The 14,625-nt window shown below is 38.8% G+C and overlaps 1 protein-coding gene across 1 annotated transcript; it reads left to right on the top strand.

Annotated features, from left to right (window-relative positions):
* Positions 1-99: 99 nt before the first annotated feature.
* On the top strand, positions 100-12,173 carry LOC131310630 (uncharacterized). The gene is made up of 9 exons (XM_058337762.1): positions 100-326; positions 4,136-4,309; positions 4,980-5,379; positions 6,142-6,422; positions 8,611-8,679; positions 9,148-9,204; positions 10,445-10,497; positions 10,605-10,680; positions 10,840-12,173. The coding sequence occupies exons 1-9, from the start codon at positions 286-288 to the stop codon at positions 11,759-11,761; spliced, it is 2,073 nt and encodes a 690-aa protein (XP_058193745.1). The 5' UTR covers positions 100-285; the 3' UTR covers positions 11,762-12,173.
* Positions 12,174-14,625: the final 2,452 nt, after the last annotated feature.

Below are 14,625 nucleotides of genomic sequence, written 5' to 3' on the forward strand. Positions count from 1 at the left end.
TTCGGTTCGGGTATCGGCTGAATCAGAACCGAACCGAACCGAAACCCGTTCGGGTATACTTCGTGCCAACCATACCCGTAGCAAAGGAAAATTTCGATTATGGTTCGGAGATAATTTCGATTATCAGGTATCAATCGGTTCGGTTCGAATTACTTATTACCTGGAAATTGCTTCTTTACGACAAGAATCATCGCCGCTCGCATACTCTCTCTCTCTCTCCAGAATCTGTGATTGGCTTCCATTTAGATCCCAGCTGAATTCTTTCTATCAACTGTACCGAAACCAATGCAACGGCTCGTTGATAACGTCCTCGCTGTTGCCAAAGAGTGAGTCTTCAATCTATGCCTCTATATAGATATGTGTACATGTATATAGATATGTATGCAATGGTATATATTGAGGTGCGTATTTGTGGAGGGTTTTTGATGAATCGCTGTACGAATTGTAACAGGTTCCTCCTCTTGTATATGCATGCGATTAGTTTTTAGGGCTACGGATGATTTGGGGAAATCTGATTCAAAACGATGATGATTGGTGCGTTTTGTTTTGTGAATTACTCGTGCGAAGGACTCGTGGGTCGTTTGAGGCATCGATTAGTTTTTTTTGGATTGCATTAATGTAGTGATACTGTTTGCTTCTTCTTTTTTTGTTTGTTTGTTATACAGAGGTATGTATGTGAGGGTTTCTGTTGAGAACTGAAAGAATTTAAACTGTTAGTGAGGCTTTGACGTTTGGGACCCTACTTTGTGATTGGGAATCAGTGTTTGAGATAAACCCAAGGACAGGTGTCTACTATTGAAATATGGTTGTGAGGATTGCAATTTGGTGACCTCTCTATTGGAGGATACATTGGCGAATTGTGTTTATTAGAGTTACCTTAATGGTTCTAAGAATTGGGGCTATAGGTTTTTAATGATATCGAGTTTTATAAAAGGAATTTTCTGAAGTTCTAACATATGGAATACAAATATGATATGGCACTTGTAGTTTCTAAAGGTTACGGTGGATGCGTGGATTTCTTGATTTTGCATGGGAAACGATAAGGACATCATTTAGGCATAAGGTTGCTAGCGTGCTACTGCTGGAGTCAAATTGAAGTAGGGCTACTTGCCTCTAGTGCCCAGCGTCTCAGTCTTTGATTTTTCTGTGGTGCAAAAAAATAAAATAAATAAAAGCGTTTAAGCTAGTTAGGCTGATGTAAGCTAGATATTTTCTCAAGTAATTATGGTACTGGGAAGACATTAGGAATCTTATCTTTACTTTCTGAGGTTTCTCCTTGCCTTATTCATCAGCGCAATGGTTCTCACCTAAGGATAATAAGTGAAATTGTATGCTTGCATTGACGACTGTTCAAGTTTCAACTATGACTTTGGACGGAGCTCAATTGTGTGGATAAAACTCTTAAGAGTATAAGCTATTAAGTTATTAAAAATTGCAATGCTTGCAACTGAAGATCTCAATGGTGGTATCTCAAAACTGGTTCAAAACTTGATTTTGGTCCATTTTTTTCAGTATGTGTTTAGATAAAGCATTGGTTTTGGGTCTACCTCTTTTACTTTTCCCTCATATTTGAACGAGTTACTTTGGCCCACTTGGAGGTGGAGAGGGTCATAGTCTAGAAACCCAATAAAAAATTTCTCAAGTAACTGATTTGGGGGTTTTCATTTGAAGAAAAAAACATGATGAAGCGAATTGCTTAGGAATGCGAGGGGATTATGTGTTCAACTAGAAAAGGTCGCAGAATCTAATAGGGTGTATCTGTGTGGAAGGGCATTCCAGAAGGTTTAAAATTTGTCGTACATGGTTTAGAATTTCTCTTTTTGTTTGCTGAGAGGGGTTACTAGCACAGAATTAGTTTCCGTTGATGGTGTGGGAATACTTTTATAAGGACTGTGGGAGAACTTACCAGACTTGTAAGAGAGCCATAAATGAGGACTTACATAGCATATTGAAGATGGACTTTATTCTGGAGGCTGTTTGAAAGTTTTCTCTTTGTGAGGATATGGAGGAATACTGCGGTAGTTCCACTTAGTGTCTGACTAGCAGATTTAGAGTGTCATCTTTCTACATAAAGGTGGAGAAGACATGGTTTAAAGTGAAGATCCCCTTAAAAGTACTATGTATCTTTTTTTGTCCATATGCTTATATGCCATTTCTTAGTATTTAAAGGTGGTAGAAAAAGATGCTACAATACTAGCTTTTTTCTTGTATATTAAAAGGAACATTTATCCACCTTTTGTCGCTTCTTATGGGAGCTGGTAACTTTGGAGTTTAGTTGCAAGTAACTACCACGGATTTGGCTTTATTACAGCAACTATGGAGGAGACTCTTATGTGTAACACTAGAAGGAATCAAATAGGTAGATAGCCAGATATTAAAGGAGTTCCTACTTTGCTTGTTCTTGGAACGTATTAGGTCCAATTTTGTTTTAATTTTATTGTCAGGTTGTGTTTTCTATGGGGAAAAGTCTAAGATCAAATATTTAAATCCAGACCTGGACACAACTGAACGAGAGTTCCAGACATAGGCATCTGACGGTTCCGGACATAGTTGTGTCCAGATATGTGTTCTAAATCTCTATTCCTAGTAGTGCTCTTTCTTTAACAATGTTTATTTGTACGAGAGTTCAGTTTGTGGAATTTCTTTGGCTTTTAAGGCTTTTCTATGTCCCATCATCATCTCATGCATTTTTCTCTAGTTGAAAAATCTTTTTTTTCATTATCAAAAGAAGGAAAAAGTGGTATAGCGAGAATCGGAACGAAGAAAAAATGGTGAAACCTGATGGCCAAGAGATGCTAAAAGCAACCATGCCTTGTTTTTTGGGTATTATCTATGGTGATAAGATGCAGAAAAGTTTGCGCAAGACATTTAATTGCGTAGGATACAGAGGTGAACTGCTTTTGTAGGGTTTTGAATTAGCTCAAAACCTAAAAAGTTAAATAGTTTCTCCCCGATATGTATACAAATAAAAAGTTGATGCACCAGGCGGGGGGAGCACGCATGTTGAATACCCAACTGAGATCTCAAAATTATGATCTCCTGTTAAATTAATCAATGAAATTCATCTGTAAAATATGTAGGCCAAAAATGATACATATGGAGTTATGGATAGGAGTTGACACTTACAAAAAGTTTGATGTGGAAATTTGAGATGGATCGACGATCAAGGAAAGATAAAAAATAAGAGATGAAGAAGTTAATAACCAATTTGAGGACCGCATAAAAGAAAAATATAAATGGTTTGGCTCTGTCTCTAGGAGGCCAATAGAGGCACCGACAGGAAGACTTGAATGAAGCCACGGCTTGTACGAGGGCTAGCGAAGGCCGATGAAAATGGGTAGTGATAATGAGCATCTGTCATTTTAGCTGGAAAATAAAGATAGGAATGGGAAGAATTTTTCTTTAACTGGAGGAGCTGGCTGTTGGCCCTTGACATGGTTGATCAATGAAGTAAGAATTCGATAAGCAAATAGTTGAGATTTGAGGCTATACTGGGGGAAGCCTGAAGAAAAGGCTGCCCTACAGTCATTAATGGTGGTAGGGCTTCAATTTGGGGTTCACATGGATCGAAAAATCGTTTTTGTATAGAACAAAAGCCACACAAATTAAGAACCTAGGGACTTGGATGTGAACTGTAGGAATGTAGATAAGACAGTGATCCGTGGAAGTACTTCGTAAATGTAGCTAATAAAAATCGGACCAGTAGACTTGGAGGACCTTTACTTCAGGTTAGATGAAAGTCTTCCGAAACCTGTCCCTTCCCCATGAAATGCGTGGCAGGTCCCGTTGGACCAACGACCAACTCTGGGGCCCAAATATGATTAATGGAATTTGCTTACAGAAAGGAAGAGTGTGGAATACTTTTTCCTTTTGCAGGAACCCTTTTTCTTCCTTTTCTAGCTTACATTTAAGAGACTTTGATCCTAATTGGGGGTCCTGTTTGAGTTGAGCAGTTGTCCAAAAATTGTGTTGTCAAGGCTATTATTCCTACTCCCGTAGTCAAGGTCTCCTAACACGAGATTTCATTTTGGGTTGGGTGAAGTTATATTCCCGGTTCAATTCCCTGTACTTTTTCATTCTTCCACAAAAGATTAAAAAGGATCAGCATTTATATCTCTGTTTTTTATTGATTCAGGTCAGTGAAAACAATCACTTATGAGTCGTTGAACCACATTGTGAGGCTAATAAATGGAATTTCAGCCCTTCTGTTAGCCATTTTACCGGGGAAGACTTCTATACTTGAGGGTATTCATGGCTGGGAGCTCAGACCAACGTTTCGTGGACCAAAGTTTCCACGGTGGATGGAAAAGTAAGTTTTGAATACCGAAATCCAATCTTGTGAGTAATTTGTTGTTTGGTATATTGTTTGGAAGTTGCAGTAGATATGTTATGTCCGAGAAGAATTTGGGTATTTTAATTAGAAAGCTTGTTTCTTTCTGTAGCTTTCACGTGCTCATGCCCTTCTCTTTTTTATTTCTGTTAAAAGTCCTTATTCTAATCTCCAAATTAATCATGCAAAAGCATTAACTAATGCTTTATGTGTCACTCTGAGGAGTCATATCGGAGTCATGCCCGCCATTACTTTTGATGTTATCCAACTTTACCCCCCCAGAATATGAGATATCTGTTAAGAGTTTTTGAGTTTGACGTCAGGAAATACTAAACTAAGAAAGATTCAGTAGCAGTGTATCACTTCTCTTGGCAGCTGAATTTAGCAGTTGGGTGTGGAATTTTCCTTTTTTGGATCCTCTCTTCCAGATGATCCTGACTAGGATTTTGCTTTCTGTAAGTGTAGTAGACAAGGCTTCAGGAGGACATTTGTCTTGGTTCTTCCACGCCTATAGAAGCATTATTTCATAAGTAACATATATTGACTTTATCCCTTCGGTGTTGAATTTGTTGTCTAGTTTACTGGTTTTCCTTGTATTTGTATTAGAGCTTCTGATAATTGATGTCGTTATTTTTCTTTCCCATTATAGTGGGGTGTCATCTTTCAATCAGTTCATCCATGAACTTTCTGTGGATTCTGATGCGTCATCAAGCGTTGGTTACTCATCTGGCGAAGAAGATTGTGATGATAACATAATTCCAGCATCTCCATTATCGCAAAGTTCCAGGGTCTCTAGGGCAAGTAGTTTCAACAAGTTTGGCAGGCGCCAGACACGTTGGACGAGACTCGTATTTTCATTGCTTTTATGTCCTTTGAAATTTCTATTGGGCATACCACTATACCTCTTCCATTCATTGTGTTACAGGGGGGTAGCAAGCCCTCGTGACACACACAGTTCCAAGCTGTCGCGTGTCCGCTCTACGAGGGTACAGGCTCTCAAGGACCATTTTATCCAACGTACCACTGACAGGAGACGTGGAGTAATAGAGGTTTGTTCCTATGTTCTCTGCCATTTGTTATTGCTCCCTTTGTTCCTTCTTGTTAGTCCTCTATTCCATTTATGTGTTGTCCCGGCTCTGTAGTCCACTTTGAAAAGTCTTAAGATCTTGATTCTTGAAAGCTGACCTCCAAAGATTATTTAAAGTAGTTTCAAAGTAGGAATTTAGGGGGCAATGCTGGAAATCGAATCCAACTTTTTAAGGGTGCATGCATCATGCCCCTTAACGAGGTCCCAAACTGGACTAACAAAAAGGGACAGACGGAGTACATTTCTTATTCAATTTAAGGTGCTTGTGTACTTATGTTCATTCAACCAGCTTCTACCTACATTTCCTTATTTTCATGTGATGTTATGTGACCAGGATCTCCATCTGGCAATTGAAATCAACCAGCTTCTCTGCCATTTGTTATTGCTCCCTTTGTTCCTTCTTGTTAGTCCTCTATTCCATTTATGTGTTGTCCCGGCTCTGTAGTCCACTTTGAAAAGTCTTTAGATCTTGATTCTTGAAAGCTGATCTCCAAAGATTATTTAAAGTTGTTTCAAAGTAGGAATTTAGGGGGCAATGCTGGAAATCGAATCCAACTTTTTAAGGGTGCATGCATCATGCCCCTTAACGAGGTCCCAAACTGGACTAACAAAAAGGGACAGACGGAGTACATTTCTTATTCAATTTAAGGTGCTTGTGTACTTATGTTCATTCAACCAGCTTCTGCCTACATTTCCTTATTTTCATGTGATGTTATGTGACCAGGATCTCCATCTGGCAATTGAAATCTATATCGAATCAATTTTTGAATTTGTTCACAAGGCAGCACATATTGTTCTTTCACCATCAGAAATGTTCAGAGTACTATTTGGATGGTTTTCTTCTCAAAGCAATGGGAGTGAAGATATTGCTGGTGGTGATTTGAATGCCACTGTCCCTACTTCTACTCTTGGAGAGGATAATCCAACTCCTACTGAAAGGAAAACAAATTTTCATCCCCTAAATACAGATGCTCGCACCTGTCGAGATGTCATAACAGAGCTTGGGTAAGTTTATTGCTTTCCAACCTTAAGGTTTCAGTTTCACACACGCACAAATGCGCAAACACAGAATTAGATTAGTACCTTGAAGCACGTGTCTATAATTGAGCAAATAAGTACATAAAGGCGCAGTTATACATGGAAAGGAACCATCTGTTTCTCCATAGGAGCACGGATCAAAATGTAGTAGAATAGTTGTTTGGATTAGCTTGGAAACTGAACGTTTTCGAGACATTAGTACATTACACAGGTACAGATGCTCGTACCTGTCGAGATGTCATAACAGAACTTGGGTAAGTTTATTGCTTTCCAACCTTAGGTTTCAGTTTCACACACGCACAAATGCACAAACACAGAATTAGATTAGTACCTTGAAGCTAGCACATGTTTATATTTGAGCAAATAAATACATAAAGGCGCAGTTATGCACATGGAAAGGAACCATCTGTTTCTCCATAGGAGCAAGGATCAAATTGTAGTAGAATTGTTGTTTTGATTAGCTTGGAAACAGAAATTTTTCAAGACATTTCACAAACAGTATGGAAAGATGGGGATGTTGGGAAGACTTTGGAAGGTTACGATAGTTTTAGGAAAAATAATATAACCTATAAGGTAATTGCAGTTTTTAAAAGGACATGTTGAGCTATGCAGGCTTACTTCGGGTAGGATTGCCATTTAAGGAAACACATAAACAGTAGTAGAGTTGTTATTACAAAAGAAATTTAGTATGGGTGACAAACTTCACCAAAAAGTTCTTTGCGGTAACTAAGAAAGAGAATAATTGAATTCATGTTTGTTCTCTCTCTCTCTCTCTCTCTCTCTCTCTCTTGGGCTCTCTTCCAAATTTAAGATGTTTTCTGTGAGTTTTTAATTTCCTCAAAAAAGAATCTAACAGAAATGAACTCCAGGCACTATGATGATAAAAATGAAAACAAACATTCAAGTATGTTAGTAAATCACCAAGGAAAAGTAAGTGGTAGCAGATGCGTAAATAGGTTACAGCATTCAAGGAGAAAGGAATGAAGGGAAGAACAGAAACCAAGACAAGGGAAAGGTACAGCGGCAGACAGTGAAAAGGAACATATACAGAGAAGATAGATGCAGAAACAGAGAAGGGAAAGAAGTTGCATATACGGGAAGTAATGGTGAGAAGGGAGGAGCAGAGATTTGCCATGCAGATATTAGATTCGTATCCTAATCAACGAACCCATAAGACAATATGCTTATGATGAATGTTAAGAGCATGTACCCAGCCCTAGATCCCCTTTGCTTACATATCATGGCATACTGCCCCTTGCTTCAACTCGTTTGGCAGTCATGTGACTATTAAGTGGAACCTTCACATCAGAAGCATAACCGTAGTTCTTCATAAAATGAAATAAATAAAACTAAGCCTTGCCTACTATTGAGATAAAGGTTAGGTTTCAATACTATCCAAATATGCATGCGTACATGAGATTGTAGTAGTTCTTCAGCTTATTGTGATGTTTCTCTCTGCTCTTTGTTCAACCTGGAACTACTAATGAATTTGTACCTGGAGATGTGGAGGAAAACAGCAGACAACAGAACGATTATTTTCCCTTGACTCAAGGCTTAATTATTTAATCCTTCTGATAAAGGAACCTCCATCATGGAAAGCAGATTATGTGGCTGTCTCTCTGTTTCTCTGTCCTCGTGTAATTGTAGTTTTTTCCCTTTTTCCATGATGGTGAGTTGAATTAAGTGATGGAACCTTGTCAAAAAAAAAAAAGTGATGGAACTATATTGTCCCGTTGTCTTAAATAATTTCCACTTTTTAATGTTAAGTTTATATAACATGGTGAGTTGAATAAAGGGATGAAACTATATTGTGACATCATCTTAAGTAGAGGTAGCATTTTGACACTTATTCAGTCTTATTTTTTTGTTTTTCTATGCATATTTACTGGTTTCCCTTCCTTTTAATGTTTAATCAAGTCCTGAATTTTTTTTCTGTTTCACCGAAATCAACCAAACTGTGTTCTCTGCTGTATTCCGGGGTTGTTCCAGGCAACCATCCTTGTTGAATCTGGTTTTGGAATTGGGTGAGAGAAACTCTCTGATGTCTGATTGACTCGTTAGAGAGAAGTATATGGGCTTGATTTTTTGCATCGAGTTATTTAGTTCTTGCTTCTGTGTATCTACTTAAAGATCCTTACTTCTCCACCTGTTTCAGGTACCCATATGAAGCTATTCCTGTGGTTACTGCTGATGGATATGTTCTCCTGCTTGAGAGAATCCCAAGGTATTTTCCAATCTTTCCATTTCCGTTAGAAGTGCAGTTTTCTATGCCACAAATTACATGGACTCGGATATGGGTGTCGGATGTGGGCACATATCTGGGTTGGACCCATCTAACATTCAGTGGAAGGGTCCTTGAACTTGGCAAAACTGGATCCTACTTTTTAATAGTTTAGATCTATTAAAGAAATATGTTTAATATTTTGCCGTACTCTATGGGATGATGTGACAAAATATCTGCCTAGCAATTATGAAACAAAATATTTGGTGTTGATCATACTGAAAACAGTTATATATAAGTACCCTATGGGAGTTAATAGGCACATTTTTCAATTGCTGATTGTAAATTAGGTCTTATTGGTTTATTTCTAGAGTTCATGCAATGTAGGTTTTTTTTTTTTGTTCCCTGTTGTTATTAAACTTTGTTTGATTAGTGGTTTCTTCATGCTTATACCTGGTTCTGGTGTTGCAGACGGGAATCACGGAAGGTGGTTTATCTTCAACATGGGATAATGGATTCATCTATGGGGTTAGTAATACCTTTCTCTCCCTTCTGTTGGCCAATAATGGCTACATTCTGATTGATTATGCAGCGGTTATTTTTCTTAGTATTACTGACCAAAAAAGCAGGATAAGTCATATCTGTTATTAAGTAATGCAGTATCTTTCTTGCTCAATTCGCTTTTTAGCTTTATCAAGCCTTGGTAGGTGCACTTGCATTGTTATTTTCTGTGTGATATGTGGGTTTTCTTTTGTGCTAGCATTGTTACTTCTTCTTTTTTCCCGGTTGTAAGTCATTTTCTGCTTGATATGTGATTTTTTTCTTCTGGTTTCGTTTTGTAAAGAATAAATTGAAAAATGTAGACAATTTTTTGAGAGGTTTGGAAGTGTGGAAAAAGGACTATAGTTTATCTGTGTACGATGATGGAAGTGTTGAGCTTTCATAGCTTTTTGTGTAGTTGTACAAGAAGCAATCAGAATTTGGAGTTGTCCTTGAAACCTTAAGCGGTCACATATAAATAGTTGTCAAACCGTGAACGAATTGAGAACCAAAATTGTCCTCCTCTGTATTGTGCATCGAATTGTATTGTGAACCGTGAACGAATTGAGAACCAAAATTGTCCTCCTCTGTATTGTGCATCGAATTGTATTGTGAGTCGCTTCGATTCGACAATGATTTGTAGAAGTTGAAATACATAGCAATCCTTTGGATTAGAAAGATATGTTGTGAAAGTTTTTATTTTCAGCCTAAATGAATTGAGAATCATGTGGTCTAATAGGGAAGACCCCTTGCTTGTATTGCAAGTGATGTGGATTTGATGAAATCAATTTTTGCAGTTCATGGAATCCTAATGCTCACCTCAAAAGACTATCAATATGCCAATCGCCCCACTTTTTCAAATATGATGACTTCAAACTATTCTTTTGCATGTGAAGCACGTTACAGTGAATCAATTTTTAGGTGTATCGAACCAATTCGTACACTCGCTGTGGTCTATTCCCAGTCATATGATTTTCGTGTTCCAGTGATCCACCCCGTAGATACAAATCGATAGCTTGATGTATAGAATTGAATCGTATGACACATATCGCGAATCGTATGTTTCTGATAACAGAGTACTGTACTGATGTTTTAATAGACCAACTTGGACTTTCAAAATGGTGTGTGCACTTCATTAGCAAAATATACTCTTCCACATGTCTGAGCTCTCTCTTTTATTTGTTAATTAGCAATTATCACTTTCATCTGAAGTTGTTTCTTTCTGCAGTTGGGTATCCAATGGAGTCGTTGGTTCTCCAGCTTTCGCTGCTTTTGATCAAGGTTTGTGTTGCTTTCATTTATCAGTTTCGGTTTCTAAGATATTGAACTCCAATACTTTTGTATTCTCGGATTTATACGTTATTGATTTTTTCAGCTTTCCTATTCAGGTTATGATGTTTTCCTCGGGAACTTACGTGGTTTAGTTTCCAGAGAGCACGTGGACAAGAGTATTTCCTCGAGGCAGTAAGTTCTTGTGCTTAAGTTCCCAGTTACTCATCTTATGGAACCTCCCTGCGCTCTCATGTCATTTCCGTTAAAATTGTGTTATTAGATCCTTCAGATTCTGAATAATATATATTTGTTCAAGATGCACTATTATCTACAAATCTTATTGTTATGCAGGTATTGGCACTACTCCATCAATGAGCACGGTACTGAGGATATACCCGCGATGCTTGAAAAAATTCACGAAGTTAAGGTTTCCGAATTGAAGTCTACTCATCCTCTACTTGAGGAGGAATCCAACGGAGATGAACCCTATAAACTTTGCGCAATTTGCCACAGCTTGGGGGGAGCTGGGATTTTGATGTATATAATTACACGCCGGATTGAAGAGAAACCCCATAGGCTCTCAAGATTGATCCTATTATCACCTGCTGGCTTCCACGATGATTCCAACTTGATGTTCACAGTGGTGGAGTACATATTTCTTCTGCTTGCTCCTATACTTGTACCCCTCGTGCCTGGCCTGTATATACCCACAAGATTTTTTCGTATGCTGCTCAATAAGTTGGCGCGTGACTTCCATAACTACCCTGCAGTCGGAGGACTCGTTCAAACCCTAATGAGTTACGTCGTCGGTGGGGACAGCTCGAACTGGATAGGAGTGATTGGGTTGCCCCACTACAACATGAACGATATGCCCGGAGTTTCTCTTCTCGTTGCTCTTCACCTTGCGCAGATGAAGCGGGCGAAAAAATTTCAAATGTTTGATTACGGGAGTGCAGCTGCCAATATGGAAATGTACGGATCTCCTGAGCCATTGGATTTGGGGGAATACTACGGGCTTATCGATGTACCCGTTGATCTTGTTGCAGGCCATAAGGACAAGGTGATCCGCCCGTCGATGGTCAGGAAGCACTATAAGTTGATGAGGGACTCGGGCGTGGAAGTGTCGTACAACGAGTTTGAGTACGCTCATTTGGATTTCACTTTTTCTCATCACGAGGAGCTTTTGGCCTATGTGATGTCCCGGTTAAGACTAGTGGAGCCCGCTCGAAGGCTCTTCAGAGAAAATTCTGTGAGATTGAAGAAGAAAGAGTGAGGTAGCTGATTGTTGTTGGAGATCAGGCAAAACTCTCATCACTTCCTTTTTCTGGTGAGTCGGGAATTTGCTTGCTTATTTTGTTTGTTCATACTGGGCTTGTAGATGACGTAATAGAGAAATACATGTAATTAATCATATGGAGGTGTACTGTACATGCCTTAGTTATCCTCCTTGAGGGTGCCCGTATGGGGTACCATGACTGGATGTTTGTGTACCTGCTAGGAAAGTTAAACTGGTTCGATGAATTTGTCATTTGTAACCTTGTACTTTATTGGTTGGCTGAACGTTTGAGTCTAATGTCGCCCAAAGTTGTCGGAATTTATTGTATCCGTAGGGCAAGATGAATCTGGGAACTCTTTGTCAGGAAAAAGCTACTCTTATATAAATTATGAGCATAGTTTTTTCACTAGAATGATGTGACCATTATCTTCGTAATTGAATATAGCTCTGGGGTTTCAGCCACATTATCTTGTAGATTTGTTTGCATTTTCTTTGTGTGTTCGTAAGGTTATCCCTATTGTAAACATGTAGACTGATGATCAATATTTGGTCCGCTTGTACTGGACTGTCTGACACAGTTCATTTTCTGTGATGTTGTTGAAGTAGCTTTTGTTCATTACTGTTCGTGTGGGGGGTGTAGGATCGCAGACATTTGTCAAGTAGTTTCACATGCTTGATTTAGGGTTCATGAACCATAAACCAATCTCTTACGCTTGCTCCATGAAAACACATGGTTTGCCGTGGGTTAGGTCGCATTGTTCGAGGCTAACCCCTAATGAGCTGTGCGCTATATGCGAATTCATGAACTTGATGAAACTTGAACCCCTCTTGGGGGATTTTGAAACACCAGATCGAGTACTTAGAAGGTGGATCCTAATTCGGCCGCTGGATGTCTGTCGCGTCTTGATATGAAGGAGTGTTCTGTACAACAATGCACTTACTCGCAAGTGACTAGTGAAGGAGCAAGCCCGATGGGTGTTTTTCGCTGTTGCAATAGATTGAACACCGGACCTGGTGTTGTGTTTCAAAAATCCAATACATTTAGACTTTCTTTGGATTACTATGAGTTACTCCACCCTTTTTCCAAGCATTTTTGTTTTTAATGAAGTGCAATCTCAAAAATAGTATTTGCCTTTCAATTTTTCAGAATAATATACTTCTAATCAACTTGATTCATAACAAAATATTTTACTTGCCAAGCTCTACAGACGGATCATATTTTCAAGTTCGGGATAACACCCATTTTTGACGCACAATAGCCTCCCCACTCTGTTCCCATAAGATACAGAATCGATCTCCGCAAATGATCTTTTTGGGTCTCTTTGAAACATGAGAAAAAAACGAGAGAAGGTTGGTAAAGTTAAAAGAATATTCTCTTATTTGGTTTAAGAAGGAAAAATCCCGTTCTTCCTAAATTTTTCCTCTAAGTGAACCCTATCATTTATTCATTGGTGTGACTTAAAAGCATCAAAAATTCCATCCAATATTCAAACATCAATTCTTTTTGACGAGTAAGCATATTAATGACATCTGGTAATGGCATCTTAACGAATGACTCTTTGGTCTTGTTTCGTTTCTTATCGGATTGAACTGTTAACCCATTGATTGAAGCAACGCCATTCTGGCGCTGAAATTAAACATACAAAACCAAGTGCAAAAGCAAAACTCTGGAACGGCAAAGTGCAGATGAAATCCAGAGGAGGGTTTTGAAGGGTTCACATGATAGAGAGAAAACTTCGGTTTCAAGCTCACTAAATGGCGAGAATAAGAGGAAGCTATCAAGGCCTGAACACTACCGAATTCTATGGATGAAGGGGGGGCGGTGGAAGTAGGGGTGGTGGTTGGTGGTGTTGCACGGCAACTGAGTACACATCTCATCCAAGCACGAGGGCCGGTATGCTCAGACCAAGTGCTTTTAGGTGCAGTGGTGTTGTGTCTTTTCCCTTCAAGTAGATGAGTAGTTGACGCAATGCTTAGCAGATAGTAAGAAGCGAAAAACAAACAACGATTTTGAAGAAATTCAAACAATCAAGTTTGCATTTGTGTGAATGTGATCACACCAAACCAAAGGATAGTTGCAGAATTACGTTTCAAATATAATAAACAAGACTCCCTATCCAAAAATGCCTGAGTCTGTTAGTTTAGGACAAACAAACACTGCAATTGGTCCAAGTGCGAATCAATTTGAAATTACCTTGAAGATGTTAGTAGACTCGGTTTTTAAGAATATGTTCCTTACAAGTAAGAATATGTGCCTTACAAGTAATGAAGATGAGTGGCGTCTCAAGACTCTCAACTATCTTTGGGCTTGCTACTCTATTTGTCAGAGAGATTGTATGTAACTATGTTGCACGGATACAGACACAACCATGGGACATGGTAATTCTAAAAAAATGGGGATACGGATATGGTGGAGGACCTGACAATTTTTCCGTTATATAGCTTTTTAATAATGCATTCCTACATTATAACCATTAAATATTTAGGTTATGGCTCCTATTGAATGCGGTATCAACTGATGGTGTATGCCAGTATCCATACACATGTTTTCTATTACACTTTGTCCCTAGTATTCTTGTAGATATTTACTCCCAGAAAAGCTTCTACAGCTTACAAAAGCCACCACAATGTATCCCCATGTATGTCTCCGGAGTGTTCCCAGTGTGTCCCACCATGTGTCGCCTGTCCCACGTTTATTTTGGCATGTCCCTGGTGGGTCGCTTGTCCTTGGTGTGTCCAACAACGATACAATGACTCCTTGCTGTGTCAGTGCTTCCTACGCATGACATTACTCAAAACTGAGGATCAAAGGGTGACTCTTGTTCATGGAATTAAAATAAATGGTCTCACTAATATCAATA

The sequence above is a fragment of the Rhododendron vialii genome, chromosome 12a, assembly GCF_030253575.1.
Source record: "Rhododendron vialii isolate Sample 1 chromosome 12a, ASM3025357v1".
In the NCBI taxonomy this organism is placed as follows: Eukaryota; Viridiplantae; Streptophyta; class Magnoliopsida; order Ericales; family Ericaceae; genus Rhododendron; species Rhododendron vialii.